Source organism: Sander vitreus, chromosome 4, assembly GCF_031162955.1.
Source record: "Sander vitreus isolate 19-12246 chromosome 4, sanVit1, whole genome shotgun sequence".
In the NCBI taxonomy this organism is placed as follows: Eukaryota; Metazoa; Chordata; class Actinopteri; order Perciformes; family Percidae; genus Sander; species Sander vitreus.
The window spans coordinates 24796011-24817787 of record NC_135858.1 but is presented as its reverse complement, the minus strand read 5'-3'; the positions used below and the strand labels follow the sequence as shown (position 1 = coordinate 24817787).

At 39.0% G+C, this 21777-nt stretch overlaps 1 protein-coding gene across 1 annotated transcript; it reads right to left on the bottom strand.

Moving 5' to 3' along the window:
• Positions 1-100: 100 nt before the first annotated feature.
• lrrc38b (leucine rich repeat containing 38b) lies at positions 101-16994 on the bottom strand. The gene is made up of 2 exons (XM_078249145.1): positions 15467-16994; positions 101-2546 (listed from the first exon to the last, which is right to left on the bottom strand). Exons 1-2 carry the CDS (start codon positions 16092-16094, stop codon positions 2299-2301), a joined length of 876 nt encoding a protein of 291 aa, XP_078105271.1. The 5' UTR covers positions 16095-16994; the 3' UTR covers positions 101-2298.
• Between the last annotated feature and the right edge of the window lie 4783 nt (positions 16995-21777).

Here is a 21777-nt window from a genome sequence, read left to right as displayed (position 1 = left end):
GCCATGTGCCTTGAATTTGTCCTCAAAATCAAATGAATGTGTCTTCAATTCAAATCAGTAGGCATTTGAATTCTGGCAAAAACACGACACCAATACAATAAAAATCTTACACTGTTTATAAGGATGTGGCATTTCATAACGTAACGTGACAATACACATTAATAAAAACATACCGTGACAATACAGGATGGTACTAGAATCACATAAGTTTCCTGTGAAATCTTTGTGCTTTGACGCTAATGCAAATGAAAAAATAACAAAAATGAATAACTAAGGCTATATTTATTTCTTTTCATTGCTGCAAAATGTGCTTACCAATGCTGCACATTCAGGGTTATGACTTGTTCTTAAGGGACACAGGCATTTGCTATTCTTTTTTCTTTTATTAACCACACAGAAATTATAACTCTATTTGCTCATGTCTCTTTTTCTATCCTCTGCTTGTTTGCATTTAAAAGCTTGACATTTTTTTCTGGTTCATATCTCAATTTCGCTGCATTATTCATGCCTTACAAGAATGTGAGAAGCAAAGCGACATACCTTAGCTCTGGGGAAAATACTAATATATTTTTTTATAATAATAATTCTCCAGTTTTGAACATTCCAAATCCTAATGGAGGAGGATTTAAACATACAGGATTCAAATAACAAACAGAAACCCATAATATTCAGGGTGCTACTTTATTCAATTTGGATTTGACTGTACTGTTGCTCTTGTGAATGCAGATGCTATTGATACAATACGTTTTGATGTGAGACTTTTCCAGGATATTAAATCAGCAGCTTTACTATAATACATCGGAAAATGTTTAGTAAAAGAAGAATAAGCTGACTGAGAGTCCATGATGTATCAATTCTGGTTATCTTAAACAAAACAAAAAACATCTGTTTATTCCTAAAGAGACAAACCTCTTTGACAGTGAATACCTTTTTGTTCTGAAGTGACTGTGAAAACAGAGGTTGAAGACTGCCACGTATGAAGCAATGTAAGACAGCTGGTTCTAGAGGAAAATGATAATCTTTGGAGACCATAACTGTTTAAGTATAGTATACAAAGCGTGATTTGGCTATAGTGCTGCCTGCTTTTAAGAAGCTATCCCTACCTCACTAAGTAACACATCATCCACAACAAAGTCCATATGCAATCTCTCCTCACCTAATCTTTGGCAGATGAAGACAAAACCAGTCTACATAGTATAATTAGGGGCTTGCCAAAATTAGCTTCACCATATAAAGTGCGTTATTTGACACACTATTCTACGTAGATTCTATTTTAATACCGCATTAGTCATCATTTTCAAGATAATACTATTATTTATTATTTTATCTTTCTACACAGGTCACAGTTATCAATTCTAAGGAGCATACAGTACATCCTCTTAATTTATATTTGTTTGACTGTATATTGTTTTCTATTGTACATCAATGTATGTATGTTGTGATTATATAATGAATATACTGCTAGAAGAATGTGTAGACCCACTGGAAATTGTTCCTGCCTATAACACATCAGCTACCTACAGAAACACCTCGCCATTGTCCAAATCCTTTCTGTTTGACTGACACCCTTTGCCACTGTCTAATTTTACGTGCAGAAGGAACAACAGTAGGCTATTCGCCAACAGTAGTTGTGAGCCACTTTTGAATGTGAGTGAGGCTGTCCAAAAAAAGACTGTAAATGGCAGGATATGCCAGCATATCATGGTATAGGCAGTTAATTACTGAGGTCATTGGTCGGTATGACATCCTTTCTTTATGGGATCACAGATTCTGCCCTACACAGATAAACTCATGAAAATCATCTAAATGTTTGCCCTAACTTTACAGGATTTCAGGCTGATGTGATTACATGTTGCAAAGTTATCGCCTTGTCTACTACTAATGTGACAGCGCTGCAGCAACACTTTTTTCTTTTAATTTTTTTACTCTCTCATTATAAAGGTGTTAGCCTCACTTTATTTACTACAACATTGAGCCAAGAGCCAGCAGCCATAAAAGATGACCACAGGCTCTCACAGCCAAAAATACAATCTCTATAATATAATTTTGCAAGTGGAGCAGGGCACACACTAATTTTTATTGGGACTCATTCCTTGGGAATGTCCTTTGTTACCATATTTCATGTGCAAAGAAAACAACTGCAACTGTACCAGGGCAAGATCCTACCGTTTAAACAGTTGGATTTTCACCAGGGAGGAGGCAGCATGAAATTTGTCACATGTAGCACACACTGTCTGTGGTGTCCTCTCATTGTTTGAAGTACCAGGGCCACACAGGGCCCTTAGAATGAAACCCTTCTCACTCCTCACTCTCCTCCTCATCCCCCTTGGTGCCTTTACTCCAGCGCTGGAAGCAATGAACAGTTGAAGCCAGGAAGAAGCTTGTCATGATGGCCACCACAGACACTGAGATGCCAGAAAAAATGATGATGAGCAGGTCTGTTAGAGTCAGGGTGGCCTGGCACTCACGGAAACTGTCCTTGGAGAGCTGGGTCAGGGACACACGTCTGCCGTCCATCGGGATGGAGCACTCCATGCCTTCCACCCCTGCATTGAAACAGAAAATAAAATTAGACAGATTTACTAGGCATTCTGCTGAACCTGCTTTTGCAGTGAATAATATCAGATACATAGATACATAGCAGCCACTCAGAACAGCTACGTCTGTGCTTGCTGTATAGCACAAATGTAAGAACGTATTTATATCCCCAAAGATTTTGAATTTAAGGCGATGCACAGTTGCTCATTAGAGACATAGCTCACACAGCCCACACCTGGTTAGAGGTCTGAAGTGATCAGCATATTTCACAAGTTGTCTTGTTTGTATGTTGCAGGTATTTAATTCAGAAAGTTCATTCAATTCAACAGAGCAATGCAGTTCCTTTTCCTAAGAGTGGGAACTGATTTAATAACTAGAAGGTCAATAAGAAGTCTTCACTTAAGAGATGAAGTTGCACTGTGTATACAGTACACCCACCCACAGCATGACTGCAGGTTCTGTGGAAATGAAGTCGGAATACTATGAAACTGTAAAGCACAGTGATACTGTGAATATATATTCTAGTGTTAACTATATATATTTATATATGTATTACTGTATATAGAACATTTGAAATTATTGTTATTCGTACTCTTAAGAAAGGCTTTATTTTTGTCCTATAGTGTCTGTAGTACAGTGTTAGCTGCTCTGGATGGTAGCCTCTGACAACAAGACAAAGTCATTTGCATCTTTAGTAGATGGCATGGAGAATGAAATAAACATCCATTTAAATCATTTTAATTTCCGCTGCCAGCTGCACCAGGCAAAGCTCTAAGAATACACGTCCTCACATCTTAAAATTTTACTGATGTATCAGTTAAAAGGCAGCGTCCGAGACAGGGGCACCTTGACCAAACTCATCTCACGATGAAAGTATGATAAATCAGTTCGTGCTGCTCTCCGTGTCTCTGTCCCTTTCACGTTTATTGTTCAGACATGATGTAAATGGAAAAGGACAGTGTCTGTGGCTTATTGTACTTCAAGGGAACAAGTCTTGCAGTGAGCCTACTTTTCCAACTCATGACTACAAATGAGATCGAGACTGGACCATAAGGTTAGGTCTTACCACGTATAAACACTGGTCACTGATACTACAGCTTACTCTACATTATAGTGAGTTCACTTTCACATGGTCACAGACTCACTGATTCAAGTTGATTCACTGCCAACTTTGGTAACCTTTGAGTTTAATTTGAAGTGTTAATTAGATGCTTGCATTGCTGTTCCACATCAATGAATGATACAATATCTCATAGAACATAATCTATACAGTAACAACCTTAATATTGGCTATGTACTGTATGGAAAAACTAGACATATTGATGTGAATGTTAGGTTATAGGTGGGTAGAGATGAAGCCTTGCAATGTGGGAGGCAACTGCTACTGATTGCACATGCAAATGCGCACACTTGAAAGTACATCAATTCTGGGTCTTTGCTCAACAGTCAGCACAATTTGCAGCATGCCTTGTTTAGATACAAATGTAAAACAATATTTTTTATGATTAGATACAATTATGTTCATTCATGAAACTACCCTAATTCTGAATTAAATCTGTGTTTAAATGTGTCGTCAGTTATTACAGCAAAGTGAATAATAGAAATGAAAGTATGAAAATCGTATTACAATAAAATAACAATTAAATAATGTGCTTGTTTAAGTTGATATGTAAAACCTTGTTGTACATGTACAAGTATGTGTAAAAACAATAGCTTGAAAAAGCTTCAAAAGTGATTAGGGGCAATGGAAAAAGAAATAATGTAAGTTAGTGATGGCATGGAATTGGTTTAAGTGCTTCTCCGATTGACTCTACACTATTAATTAGGTTTGTAACTGAACTCTCTAAGAGCTTGATAAAATTTAGTGACACTAATCCCTTAATACAAGATACAGATTCTCACATTTCCTCTAACATTTAATTAGTAGAATCAAGATATACACACACACATTAAAATGCCAAACTCACAGGGAAGCCAATACATTACAATTGTGCTTTTATTATATATCAAATGCGTGCTTTTTGTTGTTAACATATTATTTTTTTAAGATTCTGCTTGTATTGTTTATTATCATTTCTGATGAAGGTCTCTGTGACCAAAAGATGTTTTGATCTCTTTTGATTTACAATTTGCTTTTGCATCCATAATAATAATTAGAAAAAAAATTGATGGCCTTTCCCTTCTATCAAGCTTATACAAAAAACTAGTAAAATACAAATACAATTAGTCTATTACAAGCATACATGAAGAAAGTATAACTACAAACAGCGATAGATGGTGTTGACCATTGTACACATTTCCCTTAAACTCAAACTCTGTAATTCACACCTCATTCATATATGTAACTTTTGTTTTTGTTGTTCATTTGTGTCCTTTTTTTTAAAATTATAAATGACTGCCGTTGTTCCTGTCTTGGCATACACACAGGCTGTAACTAGGCTTGCAAGAACCATAGCACATACTGTATCAAAAGCATTGCTGGAGAAGCTCCACAGAAAACTCAAATAGCTTGGATCAGGATCACATCAAGTGAGTCAGCATCAAGAATGAGGCTCCAAACTGATTAGGAGCCAATACCAACAATCCTGGTGGAGCCAAAGAAGAGCACACTGGTTCCTGGTGTGATTCATTTTAAGGCATGTCTACCGTATGTTGTGGGAATCAGAAATCAGAACAAATTCATAGCCTATGAAAACTGCTCATTCAAACTATCTGGATACCATGCAAGTCTAAGGGACTTACAAACAAGTACACACTACATAGAGATGGCTAATCTCATCATGTTGTTTTGTTTTAAATCTGATATTCTCAAAGTTGTGTTGCATAAGTAAATATGGCTCACACTTTAAAAGATTTGATTTAGTTTTAAAATCACATTTTGACTTTTGACATTTCCAATTTCTCTGACAGCATTTGTGAATGGCAGTGGTTGGACCTTGGACTTTTAGACTAAACATGCAGTGTGTGATTATTTTTCTTCATAGTCATAAAGTCTGGTGAAGTTAGTAATGATTTATTCTCATGGTTGCCATATAAAGTGGCTCCAGTGACGTTCTTTTGATTGTGTACAAAAAAACCATACTAATAAATTGCTGATAGTTACGAGATATACGCAGAAGAAAAACACCCACGGAATGCACTGACCTTGTTATAATGAATTTTCAAACAGCAGTTTAGAAAAACACACACAATTCTTATTTGTGTCATTGCCACACATCTTACTAAAGACAAAGAAAACTTTCAAAACATCTGAAAATCCAATACATTGGAGCGTCTGTCCTGTCTGCTTGTGATGAGATAAATATTCACAGTGCACTTATTGCATGGCAAAGTAACCCATCACCTCAGAGACTTGGCCTTTGCCTTCGAGACTGTCCTGTCTGGTCTTGCCTGTCCTAAATGCTTGATTAATAACATCTGAGACTGAAAAGATCCTGGTGAATACATGGCCTCTGCCAGAGCTACAGGATAATTACATATATTGTGATCAGTACAGAGTTAGTGAACAGGCCAATGGAGAGATAGTGGCTTTCCACTGGAGCTGCACTGCTGCAGTTAAGAACTAGCATGACACAATAGGGCACACAGGCTTATTACACTGCCTGACAAAAGGGGGAATTACTGAACAGCTGTGCTATTTGGCCAAAAGTGGAATCTTCTGGAACAAACACCATAATTATAGTTTCTCAGTATAACAAGCTTGTCTGTGTCAAAATGTGCACTTCTCTCACTAAGGGAGGAGGTCCAGACGTGACTGTGGCCTCAGATTAGAGATGTAGGAAACTTGAGTCTGATAAGTAAATGCTGCTTTATGTCAACAAAGGTACTACAGTTTGAAAACAGATTTGAAAGTGCATAGGCCAAGTCAACGTAATATTTTTTACACTAACGTATCCCGCTTAGCAAAGAAAATGATCAGAATGTCAACAAACCAGCAGCAAAGTGACTGCAGGGAAAATCCATTATCATACAATCAATTCAGCTGATCGAAAATGGCTGGTATCGGGTTTTACAGTACTTGGTAACAAACCACTACAAATATGTCACACAATAAAAATAGCTCATTTAGGCACAATTTCCAATTACCTTGTGCAACTACAAGGCTAGCAATGAAGGTAACTGCTACTGTAATTTTACATACAATTTTGATATATTCTGATACAGTATATATCTTATTATCTGATTTTATTTAAAAACACAGGTGCCTGACAATGTTATCCTCACTTCACAACTGACTTTAGCAGTTCAGATAAAAGACACTCATATGTCCTGCTGTTATTACAGTCATGTGAAACCAGCACAGACACTCAACTGCCCAGCTGTTATTACAGACGTGTAGAAGTAATCGTGAAGTAATCACAGACTTGTGCCTAATTAATGCCGCCACAGAATGAAACACTGATGTAGGAAACTGCCAATGAAGGTGCCGTAGCAGTTCCAGATCGTTCAGCTTCCACTTTATCCCCTGGGTTGAATGACTTAGAATGCAGCTTTGCAGTTATTACGAGTCAGTGTTTCAGTCATACCCATCCGACCTGTCATGAGAGCCAATCCGCAAAAAGGAGTGTTAATCAACCACCCGAAATGGACCAAATACAGAGCCGGCTGCCAGTGGTGTGACTGTACAATAAGTGTGTCTGGGCTTGAGAGAGATAGAGAGGGGAAGAAAAGGTGGAAGGCAACAGAAAGAGTTTTTAAACTACATTTTAGTCTAATGCAACAGATCTGTGAACGTGATCCAGAACGAGTTTATAAAAGAGCAAGATTAAGAGAATATAAGGGAGTGCGGGAGATAAACTGTGTTTGGTGCTTATACCTATAACTTTATTTGATTCAATGTAATTCTGTTTCACAATGATGTGTATGGAACTACAGATGCAGACTTGAGTCTCTGTGATTTGATTTCCGAGTATTATATGAATGGGTCAAATGCAGGTTGAAGATCTGCTTGTGGGTTTCCTGCAAGTCTAAATCTCCTCACCAAAACCTACAATGAAAGCTGTTCATTTTAATTAATTGAGATCTTAACCCACTGTGGCAGATAAAACATTGATACATAAACAATTACTTAAATAAAACAACAGAAAAGATTAGTAAAGAAAAAATAATTCATTATTTAGGATTTAAAGGGACATTATAGTTTCTTGCTCAGAAACTGTCGCAGTAGATGACAGTTTCTAATAAAAGCTACATGTACAGAGGGTCAATACCAGCTTTATAAATGGGTACACTGATACAGTACAAATTCTGTCACCACTATTTTCTGGTTGGAGTAGGCTACCAGACCATAATGTAACAAAAATCATGCCCTAACACTATTAGGTATGTCAGCCCACACAGATATGTTACATTCCTGGCGCGGACAATTGATGGATTACATTTAGGATTACAGCCAGCCGAGGGGAGACGCTATCTGCTGTCTCAGCTGTGATTGATCTACCTGGCTGTCACAGACTGATATTGGAGGCTTGTTTCTCCTCCCTCCTTCAACACCTGTCTGTCCAGATTGATCTCTGCACCATTTGCAAAGGCATTCATGCTTAAGTCTTCACTTGTTCCCGAACCACTAGTGTCTAGACACTCTACCTAAATAATCCAGTTGTGATAATGACTCACAAAACCGTCCCCGCCCTACTAATGAATAGCTGCAACACATTTTCATACCTAAACAACATTATAGGATGATTTCCAAAGACTCCAAAAACGTACGACTGTTCTATTTACTGCCGCCCGGTAGCGGTTCAATCATGTGACCCTAGTCCTTAGTCATGTGACCGTTTTAATGTTTTTTCCTATTTAAGTATTAAACACATAGTAAACATGTCAAACGGAAGTAGTTAAGTTTGACAATAAAAATACTTAGGGTTAGTAAAACATCAGGGATTGGCTTTAAATGAGTACCGTAAAATAAGGACGTAACATGACGTTGTGGACATTATTGCGTCATGGACTAAGGTCCGTAAAAGTTATAGGTAAATCGTTTAATTTTAAAATGTCTTTCAGTTTCACAAACCCTGGTCTCCTGAGTGAAAGTCCTGTGTTTGTTAGACATATCCACCACCCCAACCTGACTCCTTATGTGGATTTTTGTGGTCTTATACTTTGTCACCTCACTTCCTTGTTTGCTCTCGCGATAATTAATGCAGCCATGATAGGTTGTCGTGGTCGTTATAAGCTGCTTGCACAATCAACCCATATGGTCATTTTCTGGGTGAGGACGAGCTGGATGAATGTGCCGCAAAAGTCCAATACTCAGTAGATGTAAAAAGAACCAGGCAGACATAATTACAGAGAAACAGGATAATTATTCAATTGCAATCACAGGAAGAAAGAGTGAGGGAAATCTGAAGGGAAAATGAAGAGAGATTCAGTGAAGAGGAGGGCAAGAGTAGGAGTTGGAGAGGAACAAAATGTGTGTTATGGATGCACAAAAGGACAAACATTCGTATGACAGTGGGGCGAGGGTGACTCATTCAGGAGGGAATTCCTCCCGCGTGGAGACTGACTGACATCACTGTACCGTATTCAAAATGTCTCATCACAAAAGCACACATTCCCACACAATTTCTTTTTGCTAATTACCAAATACAAGAGACCAAATAAAGCAAATACTATGAGTCGATTCCTTTTGAAGCGTTTTGCCTACTGCCACAATTCATTACGATGAAACAGCTAAATATGCAGGTCTAAGCCATTTATGCTTCACACTCGACCACACACAGGCAGAAAGGAAAGCATCCATCATCCAAAATGGTGCACACTGCCTGTGAAATAAACCTTTTGGCTTTTCACCTTTTATTTCTGACACCGGCACATTATCTCAATCTGCTCCTGTGAGTGCAGCAGCCGATGCTATCACACTGTGTAATTCTGTCCACCTATTCTCTCTCTCTCTCTCTCTCTCTCTCTCTCTCTCTCTCTCTCTCTCTCTTTTTTCTCTCTCTCTCTCTCGCTCTTTTTCTCTCTCTCATCCCAACTTTAAATACACATTAAATTAGGCCAGGATAAGCTTGTGTTAATGGAATAGATATTTTCTCATCACATGGGTAGCAAAGATAGCAAGTACTGTAATGTCGCATCGGGAAGTATGTTATGGCATCGTGTGTGTGCTATGTTGTGCTGGTCATATTTTCAATGCTGCTCCCGCTGAGTGGTAACTGGTCTCTGGGGAGCAACTCGATGGACTGTGAAGTAAAATTCAGGGACTTTGACCCTGTCACACAAACTGCTACTTTGTAGTGAAACTGTTGGAAACAGGTCATGACTAGTGTTGATAGCAATGCCACGATGGGCTTCAGCCTCAATCTCTCATGGGAGTTGGCCTGCCCTGCCCTGTAGGCAGCTCTGGCTCCAATTACCCGGGCCAATGTGCTGTAGAACTGTGTCACCCTGAATTATACATGGCCTTTGTTCATCCTTAACCCAAGAGCACTGGAGATAGCAGTGGATCATGTTGACACTCATGCCTTCGTTAAAACATTAATGAACCTGATTGGTCGCTTAAAAACCTACAAACAGAAAAAAGGAAAAGAAGGCAGACAGTTAGATGTGTGTCTGTCTGATAGTTTGCAGCTCAAAATGAATACCTGCGCATAGAAGACAAAACATGGCTATGTGGAAAGTAATCTGTTTTCTATCCCAAAATAAGTCCAGAATGTTAACGTTCTTCCACCCACAGCTGACCTGCAGTAATCAAACTTAGGCAAACAGAAGAGCATGCTGCTTTGTGAACTTGAAATCACAGGGGAAATCAGGATGTGAAAAATGGAATGGGAATTGGGTTTACAGCATAGGCGCTGCAGCTGCTACATTATGCAGGCCATCGCAGAGGGAACCATATCTCAGGATGACTTCTAAAATAGCAGCACAGTTTGTCATGTTTTATTGACAATCTTTCAATTGAGATTTTGTTTAATTATTCTGCTGGTGCCGTACAGTTTTCTGAAAGTTATGCTATGACATCATCAGCCTAATTAATGCTAATGGGGAATCTATGGACACACATTACATTTACATTACATTTTATTTAGCTGACGCTTTTATTCAAAGCGACTTCCAATAAGTGCATTCAACCATGAAGGTACAAAAACAGAGCAGCAAAAATCACATTAACCTACATTAGCTTCAAATTAGCCAAACTACAAAGAGCCACAGGTAAGTGCAACATAAGTGTAAGTGCAATATTGTTATTTATTTTTTTAGTATCATCTTCTAAGCTAAGGTGCAGTTGGAAGAGATGTGTCTTTAGCATGCGGTGGAAGACCTTGTTTCAGCTGATTAGCTGATTCCCAACATCTGTACTTTGTCCTGATGATGGTTTTAAAAGTAAAAACCAAAATCTTGGCCAACATGCCCATCATACTGTGTCCCAAATCCATTTTTACATAACAATGCTTTATAGTAAGTACCAAGTCTTTGCTGAAGACAAAAGTATATTAATGTATTGTTTTTTAAGAAAAGGAAATGATAAAAGATTGGAACACAGCTGCCATTAAGGACACAATACAATGTTTTTTAAACATGTGATACTCTTACATTATACTTTTGTTTTCTAAATTGCTTCTGGAGTTATATATTAACTATATTTGTAACTATTATTTACAATTACAATATTTTCCTTACTTTTTAACATTCTTTTAACATAGATTGTCATGTCAGTTTGAACACACTGCACACAGAACAAGTATTTAAAAAAGTATGGAGTGTGGGGTTGGTATGCAGGGATCGTTTGTAGTAGCGTCAACATTTTGTGCTTTGAATATCAGTGGAGCTCTTAGTTTTAAGAGAGGCCACACTCACGTTAAATCCAAACAGTAATTTTCTAGTCCGATTACTAATTTGTTTTTGGATGAATCAGACATCAGGATACAACACCCACGCAGATGGAAAAAGGACACTGATGTGCAATTTAAAGATTAATTCCTGTCTCTGTAATAGATTTTTTCTTCTCTACGATGAACGAGATATTAAGTTGAAACACCCACAGTCATGATGGTTGAAAGAGTTCATACATATTGAAAAGCTTATCGAGTCAACCTCATTTACTAATGAGTGTCCATCTGTTATTTTGTATCCATTTCCAACACAGCGTTCAAGGGTATAGGTCATCGCAATATCGTGATCGAGGGCTCAGTTGTTACGTTAATTAGGTCTGGTAGTATGATGACTGCATGTGTGAATCAGCCGTTCTTTGCAACTTGAATACCAGTAGTTTGTACAACGCTACACATTTTCCTGTAGTACTCATAAAAGACAGTCTGGAGGAAATAATTGTCAGAAATGGTAATTCAGGGGTTGTGTGCTTAGTACTTCTTAGATTTTTATAACCTGGTCTAAAACTCAGGAGTTACATTAAACGTCTGCTCGTGGTGACAGATTGTCCATTTAAACTGATAAACATGTACAAATATAAGCACAAAAACTATATTCCGTTGTCAGTACTACGTGCTAGTTGTGTCACAGTTTTGACTGTCTTAAAGTAAGAAAAATAAAGCAACTCTTCTATAAATGATGCACACAAACTTGTTTTAGAGGATATTTTATTTTGGTTCACTGAAAGATCTTTTTGTCCTCTCTGACCTGTTACAGAACCAATTTGTATTGCCTTAGAAGATACAAATGAGCCTAAGATGAAAAATAATTATTATTCCTTTTGCAAAAATGTTATTTGTCATCCAATTCCTCTGCATCATTAACATTGCAAAGTACATTCCAGACACATTTTTTGGCCAAAGAAAATGATAAAATTATACGAAAGACCAAATGTAGACCATATATAGAGACATATATACAGTAGATGTGTGTGTGCTCTAAACAGGTGGACTCATCTCTTGGGTCAAACACTCCCTGATGGGGATGTACAGTAAGAGCTGCATATGAGGTGAGATACGCATTACTAACTCAATTTGAGTGTGTGTATAGACTGAGGCCAGTTGGCAGCCATAGTCGCAGCTTGGCCAGGCCTTTGGCTTCTTCTTTGTTGTTGATGTCTGCCTGGCCAGCACTACTAATGCAATTCATTATGCCTAGCAGTTGACATCAGTAAGAAGCCGTGATTAATGCATTTGCAGCCTGTTTCTAAGGTATTCTTGCCAGTTTATCAACTTTTCTTCCTCACAGGTCCAAACTTATCTGTTTTTGGGGCAAATGCCGATCCCTTAGAGGAAAGCGGGAGAAGTATCAATAGCACGGCACACCGTGGCCTACATGTATATAAGGAGTACAACTTCTGTTGGTTGTCAGCAGTTTGCAACAGCCAGCCAGTTTTTTAGGGGAGTTGAGTAAAATCCTCTGCGAGCCAATATAAGATTTTCATTTTAATTTGCAATTTGAAAAATTACCATTTTTGTTATGAAATATCTTGCCAAATTACAATATGAGAATATGAACACACCCACACACACACACACACACCACCACCACACACACACAATGATCTATGATTACAGTTTCACATTTTCTTTTGTCTTTCTTTCTCTCTCTCTCTCTCTCTCTCTCTCTCTCTCTCTCTCCTTTAAACAATAAAAGGAGGGAAAATGTATGGATGTATATATAAGATATATATACATATACTGTATGTGTATATCTTGTATGACCACTTAGCCTGATTCAACGCACCCCAACCCTACAAACATAAACATTCCAACAAATCCTCATACCTATACCCTAACAACATTATACGTCAATTTCCAAAGACTTCCAAAACAACACATATGACGTTCTATGTACAGTGGCGGTAGTGATGAGAAACCAGTGGCACAGAAAAGGGAGAGGGGGATTGAGGGGGGGGTTCTATTTACTGCCACATGGTGGAGGTTTAATCATGTGACCGTAGTTATGTGACCATTCTATTTAACGTAACGGCCACAGTTTTTTTCAACACGTAGTAGACATTGTGAAACGAAACTAGTTGAGTTTAGGCAACAAAAACTTAGTTAGAGTTAGTAAAACCTCAGGGTGTAGCTTAAAATGAGTCACATAAAACTACTAAAATGAGGACGTAACGTGACGTCACAGACTAAGGTCTGAAAAGTCAAAACTTGATTCATTTCAAAATGACAGTTGTCTTTTAGTTTCCAATGGGACACAAACTCCAGTCTCCTAAATGAGAGTCCTGTGTTTGTTTCACCCATCAATCACCCCAACTTGCTTCTCGTTTGCTCTTGTGACAATTAGTACAGCCCCGAGAGGTCGTTATGAGCTGCTTGCATCGACCCATGCATATGCTTTTTTGGGTGAGGACAGGCTGATCACCCTGTACACACATCATGCATCCATCTGCATACAACTTTTTGCTGGACCTCCATTTTTCCTTAATTTTCTGCTTACCCACCAGTTTTAACTTATGTTTTATTCCTTGTTTGTTTGTTTTGGGGGGTTTTGTAGTTTATTTTTGTCTTACTCTATGTCACTGTCTTACTTTATATTATCTATTTTGGCTGTTTATGTGTCCCTGTATGTGTCTTAACTTGTTCTGTCTTCACTTTATTACACAATAAAAATAAATTTAAAAAATCACATCTAGTCAGACGATTTAGTCCACTGCTATTCATGCTTTGGACAAAACAACTGTTCTTTATACATACAGGTAAAAATTTCACGCACCAAACAACCTTGGAATATTGACAGATATAAATGTTGCCACTCCTTATCTGGACACATTAATACATAACACCCTGTACCCGCACATTGTGTACTGTATTTAAATACACCTTGAATATCCATGGACATATGTCACAACACTGCGAGCCACATTTATATTAAATTCTAAGATTAAGTCAAAATACATCAAATCTGCACTTTGATCTGAATATGATAACAGCATGAGCTACTAGTCATGTGTGGCTGAACTGTCAGATCTGTTTATTTTTGCCTTCTCTGCTCCCACGTGCCGGCTTGCACTTATGAGATAACTGCTGTCTGTGTCCTTTGTAAGGGCATTAATATTGATATACATAAGGCTGACCTTCAGTAAAAACATATATGGTTCACTCTCAACAAAACATAATAATGATTTAGGAATAAATTGCTTCTCACAGGTGTTTTTAATATTCTATACAATCTATTTCAAAATGAATAATATTAACACAGATGTGATGTTTTTTTTGTCATGCTTTTTGTAAGGGTTTTGTCCAGGACATATCTTTCGGCCCTTTATAATCATGTAGCTTTGGATGTTGAGACCAATCAGCTCAATGTAAATGGATCTTACCCACATATGATATTTCTAAAGGGACAAAGTTCATCCCCTCTGTCTTTTGTTGTTCCTCAGATATGCATGCACACATTCAGATTGCCTTGCACACTCAAGCACACCAAAACTTCAGCCCTGTTATCTAATTCCACCCTCCAGGCTGAATCACAGTGGTAGACAGAGTCTATAGTGTGGGCCTAAAAATGCACATGGATTGAGCGGCGAAGAATAATAGGAGACGATGTTTGACTTCCATTGGTGTAGGACAAACATAATTGATAATATTGCTGAATTTCAATGTACACTAAATGGCAAGTATTATATAAATATTATATAAAATAAGCCGCAAATTGATCTATTTGACTACCACGCAGGATGAAGGTTAATGTTTATATGCATGGTGAAATGTGGAACCAGAGAAAGTGCAAGCTAAAATTCTTAATATTGTTTAATATTGAACAAAGCATCCTTGTAGCTTTCACTTTCAAAGAAGTGCTATTGTCTCATATTACATACACAGTCTCACGCATTATATGCTATGGGAGTGGAGGAAGAAAGAGACAAAATTAGAACACAGGAGAGGGAGGGGGGTTCCCTCTCCTACAAGGAAAACATAAATAACCAGAGCAGTGTTATGGCAATGGATTTGCAATCATACGGTTTTATGTTGTGCTCAGATGCTATATTTGGGTCAAGCACATGGAAAGCAAGTGTTTCTTAGATGTTGCTACTTACCGTTTGGAAGCTTGTGGCTGTTCTCCATCAGCCATGCGAACAGGCTGGCAAAGTTGCAGTTGCAAACCCAGGGGTTGCCCTCTAGCCTCACTGCCCGCAGGGAGGGCAACTGACTCAGTGCCCCCACATGTAGAGTAGACAGTGCATTACGCTCCAGTTCCAGTTCTCTCAGAGACGTGAGGCCAAGGAAGGCATCCTCATTCACCAAGCTCAGATATGGGTTGTTGCCCAGCCGTAGTTTGATCAGGCTCCGAGACTCCCCAAAAGTCCCCTTAGGGATTTCAGTCAGATTGTTGCTGCCTAGGTCCAAGAAGACCAGCCTGGAAGAGGTGCTGAGAGTCCCCGGTTCTATGTGGGAGAGGGAGTTGTTCCGGAGGTCCAGGTAGACCAAGTCACTGTACAGAACCAGGAAGTCAGAGGGGATGCGGGGTATCAAGTTGTCAGCCAGCAAAAGCCTGCGCACATCCAAGGGGATCTCATTGGGTAGACGGGTTAGCCCGCGGCCACTGCAGTCCACAGTATGAGGATCTGGGCACATGCAGGTTGCTGGGCAGTTTTCCCCCCGGGTCCATAAGACAGAGGACAGCAAGATGAGGATACGTTGGAGCCAGCAGACGCATGGCAACATGGTCAAGGGGTGAAATGATTTACGGGGGAAAGAGGCTCGGGGTAATGGCAAATAGAGGAGGAAGGGTGGGGGCAAAGAACAAGAGGGTGAGGGTCAGAGGGCAGGAGATCAGGACAAGGGAGGGGAAGGGGAAAGTGAAAGGGGGTGGATGGGGATCAATCCTCGTGAAGGAACATCCTGCCGTTGTAGAGATGGAAATCTGAAAGGGTGAAGGAATTGTGAGGCGGCACACCAGTGGCGAAAACGGTTTTCCAGGAGATCATGTAGCAAGCTGCTTGGATAGAATAGCACACTGTCTGCTTTGAAGGAGTAAAGAAAGGGAGATAGTAAGCAGTAGGGAGCGGGAGAGCAAGAAAGACAGAGCTTAACAGAGAGGGGAGGGTAGCTTAAGAGAGGTAAATAGACACGAGCAAGCCAGGAGTGATGAAAAGCCGGGGGCACAGACAAGGGAGAGGGGGGTTGAGGAGGGGGCTCTGTCCGCCACGCTACCCCACGGTTGATCTGGCGGCAGTGACAGACGAAGACAATACGGTCTCTGACACAAAAGGATATATGAAGCTGTGATTCAAGCATGACAAGCAAAGAGAAACATCATGGCATCCCTCCATTAGTCCCAGGTCTCTGTGTAGAAAAGCCTGATGGTCTGAAACGAGACAGAGAGAGAGAGGCTCACGGAACATCGCTCAAGTGTGTGGTAAGGTTGTCCCCCGTTATTATTACCTCTCTATCTCCCAATGCCCTGCAACATGCTGTGAAAACACAGCACAGCTGACTGTTACGCTGTCCAGCACCGTATCAAGGCTGTGTTGCTGTGCAGAGAGAATCCAAATGTCCAGGCAGGAGCCTCATGGATGTAGATGGCAATGTTGAGCTGCACACAGCCATGCCAATCCAACAACTGCCTCTGAATCTACCACGGTTTATCTCATGCCCTCTCCCCTCTCCTTATTTCTAGGGAGGCGTGCCTGAGCCACGCTGTCAACATGTGATGTCACTTCCTATATTGTGAAGAAATGACAATCAGTTGTATCTAAAAAGAAAAATCTGAATGTTTTGTAAAACACAGCCAGACATTTGGACAGGCTTCATTAGTTGTTCAAATGGAAAACTGTGACCTGTTAAAATATACAGCATTTGCCTTTATCCTTGTTTATTTACCTACTTATTTTGTTCCTGCAATTTCAGCCTTAGAACACAAAGTTTTGGTGTAGGGTAAAAAGTATGTCTGTCAGCATTAATACGTTAATCGTGATGCGATTAAGAGCTGAGCATAACGCATACATTTTTCATTTTGGCATTTTTTATTTTCCGAAACTCTCGAACAGCTCAGTAGACAAGTCGAAAGCCATATGCACGTTGTGTAAAGCCGAATTAAAATATCACTGAAGCACGTCAAACTTGAGCTACCACCTACGAGCTAAGCATAGTAGTACAGTTAACGTGACTCAGGTTGATGCTAGCAGGCTCAGGCAAAGCACTATTTTGGAGAGTGCTACTTGCCGACCTGTGGATGAAACCAAATCCCCAAAAATGACTACAGCTCTTGCAAAATGGGTGGCAACTAACTGCAGACCTGTCAGCACTGTAGAAGACTCGGGTCTTAAAGACGTACTACGTTTGGCATGTTCTGAATTGTGCAATAATGACAGATTCACACATTTTTCTTTTGTTTACAGTAGGGCTGTCAATTGATTAAAAATTTTTATCTAATTAATTACATACTCTGTGATTAATTAATCAAAATTAATTGCATACATAATTAACGGTGCCTGAACCGATACCTTTTAAGAAAGTAAAAAAAAGAAAAAGAAAAAAAAGGGTACTAAACAACAGTTGGAGACATTAAAGAACGGCTTGTTTATTGCTAAGGTCATATGGTCAAAATTAAATGATTAATAATAATGTATAACAATAACAATAACTTATTTCACTAGTAAATTGAACGACAAAAACAACCACCAGATGGTAAAAGGACATTTACAATAACTTCGAATGCACCACGATACTGTAGTTTACCAGTTTCATTGAACGCAACGTCTGTGTTGTTTTTCCGACGGCAGCTGCAGATTGTTACATAGCGGTATTGAATCCTCTACAGTAAAACACAGTCACACTTTACACCGTTTAGCGTTAGCTGTCAGCATTTTAACCGTGTTTAATCCAGCTACTAGCTAGCGGTAGGCTAACGTTAGTTGCTGTCGAGTATAGTGTTAACTACCGTCATGTGCAGCGGTGTTTGTGTTGCCGGTATCGTCTGTTTCAGAGCATCAGAGAGAAGTGCAGACATATCAGTGGCACCAGATTTCGGTAGCCAGGGTTGGCAGGAAGAAGATTTTTACAAGTAAATGTTCCAATTAATAATCCAGGCAGCACATTCTCGTCTCCCTCCTTCATTTTACAGTCGAATGGTGGCTAGAACGGCTCTGGGTCAAACGTCAATATGGAATGGATTAATCTGCGTTATTTTTTTTAACGCGTTATTTTTTCTTAGATTAATTAATCGAAATTAACGCGTTATTTTGACAGCCCTAGTTTACAGTAAATAAATAATACAAATCTTCAAGTCAAGTTCATAAAGCAACTTTCTTTGCATTAATTTGATTCCCAATCAAGATACACTGGTAAGAATTGCTTTCCATTGTTAATATGTACTTAAAAACAGTTCTGAAATGCAAAATAATAGAATTTTAATCGTGATAAAACATGTGATTAATCACGGTTAACTATAGAAATTCAGCAATTAATCGCGATTAAGAAAAAGATTATCGTTTGACAGCCCTAGTAAAAAGCCATAACAGACCACCAGTCCGCTTGAAAACTATCTTAATATTAATTGATCTGCCTTTCCATGTATGTATTTTTACGACCTCAATATTATGGATAGTAAAACAGAGGTGCCATTAGACTCAAACCATAATGGAGACAATTCCGAATGTGAATTGAATTTCCCAGATGGGATTTGCTCCAACAAATAAATGCAATTAGACCAAGGTTGTTGCGGGCGGACAGCGATTAGACCTGTAAAGACAACGGTAGCGTGAAATGTCTAAGAAAGTGGTGCTGTCATGGATGGTAATTGTGGATTTCCAAGAAGAAGAACATATTCACAATGCAAATGTAATACATGAAAAAGTTTACGCACTTATTATTTTATATATTATACTTATTAAGTGCACACATAGATTGAACTAAACATACACACAACTGCATCTCATAACAACAGGGCACATGGGAATAGAATCTAACTAACTTCATCACAGGTAATATAATAATACCACTTCTTCCTTGAGGCGTCCACTCAAGTCAGATGAGTCTGCAGCTCTACCGGTGATGTTTACTCCGTGCCACAGAGAAGAGAGCTGCTCTTTCATCAGAGTCAGCACATATTAGCTGAAAAACACTCAAAGCCGAGGTGGCGTCATTTGTTTCCTGTAAACACATTTCAACTCACTACGATGTAGTGGCGCTATATAATGCTTAAATATTTGGACCGTTTAATGTTTTAAAAAAAAAAGAATCCTTTTCATGCAGTTATTTACAGAGAATTATGTAACTAATCTCTAGAGAATTCATGTGTTACTGTGATGTAGAGCCTCTTACTATATCAAACTGAACTTAATAATAATACTATGTTATTATCCATGAATACAATTTTCACAAAGTGGTTATAAATGCTAAATAGGGGGGTTATAGTGCTACTATTTTTTTTAAATTTAATAACTGTCTTCAGGTGATAATACGGATTGATGAGAATTATATATGTATTTGCAAAACATATTTATCAGACAGTCTTGGATATCTGGATTTCTGCAGTTACTTGTCATATGACAAGAAATGAATCACTCTTTTTTTTGTCTTTAGTTGATCTGATTAATGTGTGTTGTGTATACTAACCTTTCTCGTCATTTCAGACCTGCCATTCCACACCTGCCCACCAGCCGTCATTACTGAGTTTCCGGCCTCAGTCACCTGACCCAGTCATCCACCCACAAAAGCTGCTTCTCATTTACAATCAGCCTCAACACATATTGTGTTCTCCCTGTCTGTACCTGGTCTAATTAACATCAGTATAATTACTTACTGCTCTCTCGTAGACCTGACTGTTTTATCACACCTGTTCTGCCTCCCGAGTCTGCTTTTAGGTATACCAGATCACATTCTTGCGTTCTGGAGTGTGTAACCTGAAAATTGTAACGCAATGCAAGGGCGAGCAGCAGTTGGACGCTATAACATGAAAAAACAAGAGAAAGCTGATCCTTTCTATTTGGGTTTGAGACTTTGCTCCCCCAAAAAAACTTAATAATTTACATTTATTGATAGACGGGGACCTCTAGTGTCAGTAGTTATTATAACAGGAGCAACGAAGGAAGTCATGTAACGTTGTATTACAACAAGTCCTCCAATTCCTACTCTCTACAGCGACCCACAGGAGTTTGTAATAAATGAGCACCCCTAGTGGTGGCAGGAAATATGACCCACAGGAGCGTTTTTCATCCTCATACCTAAACGTAACAATTGCAGTTTTAAAATTGACATCAATGTTATGATACAGTTGCAGTTTGGTTAGGTTCAGGCACCAAAACTACTTGGTTAATTTAAGAAAAAGATTGTGGTTTGGGTTAATATCAGTAGTAGTCTACATTTGTTATGTTACTTCTGTGCATATTGACATGACGTAATGATGCACGTGACATAGAATGTGATGTAGTTCGTTAAAGTTGGGAAAAAAAATTAGTTACTTTTATTTTCAAACAGGACACGAACTCCGGTCTCCTGGGTAAGAGTCCTGTGTTTGTTTGACCCTTTAAACACCGCAAGCTCCCTCCTTACATGGAGTTTTGCGCTCACATACTTCCTGTTTCGCTCCCATCAAAAGTACTACGGCCACTAGAGTGGTACTGCCTGTACAAACAATCTATAGGGTCGTTTTTCGGGGAAGGACAATAGTAGTAGTAGTAGTAGTAGTAGTCTAGTATTAAGGCGGGAGTGGCTGGGGATGGGTAAAAAAATCACAGGACTTTGACCCAGGAGACCTGGGTCTTTTTTTTCTGCCTTCTGTGAAGTAAGTACTGTGCAGCCATACACATTCCTCCACAGACTCCATGTTTGTTTACTACTGTGGTCATGGAAACACTCTGATTAGGTCTATATCGCCCCCCTGTAGACTGACGTTTGTCCACCAGTGCGTATGAGAGCACATTGTTTAAACTACACAACAATGTTGATCATTGATTTTATAATACCTGACTCCTAAATGAAATAAGGGACATGAAGGTGGGCATGCAATATTTACAGTTGTGAGATTTTTTCAGGTCCTATTGTCATTGTAGATCTGACTAATGCTTGAACCAATATTAGTCATTCAGTTGTAGTAGAGATTTTTTTCATTGTTGTATTTTTACCTTGCAGCTGCAAGGACAGAACAGAAAAAGCTTTTCTTGGAAAAAAGGTACATATTCTACACATTTCTTCTGCCCTGTTTCTGTCAGCTGATTAACTGCTAAGCAGCTCAGATGAAATGGACTTAGAGATACTTAAAATGGAGATGCCTCACATTGAAATGCAACTAGAGCACTGCCACAGGCGGAAATGGCTACTCTTGTTTCACACAGCATTCACATGCATTTTTTGGTGTGAAACCTTTGGTTTTAAGGTGTAGCTAAGGGTCAGCCATAATACAGCA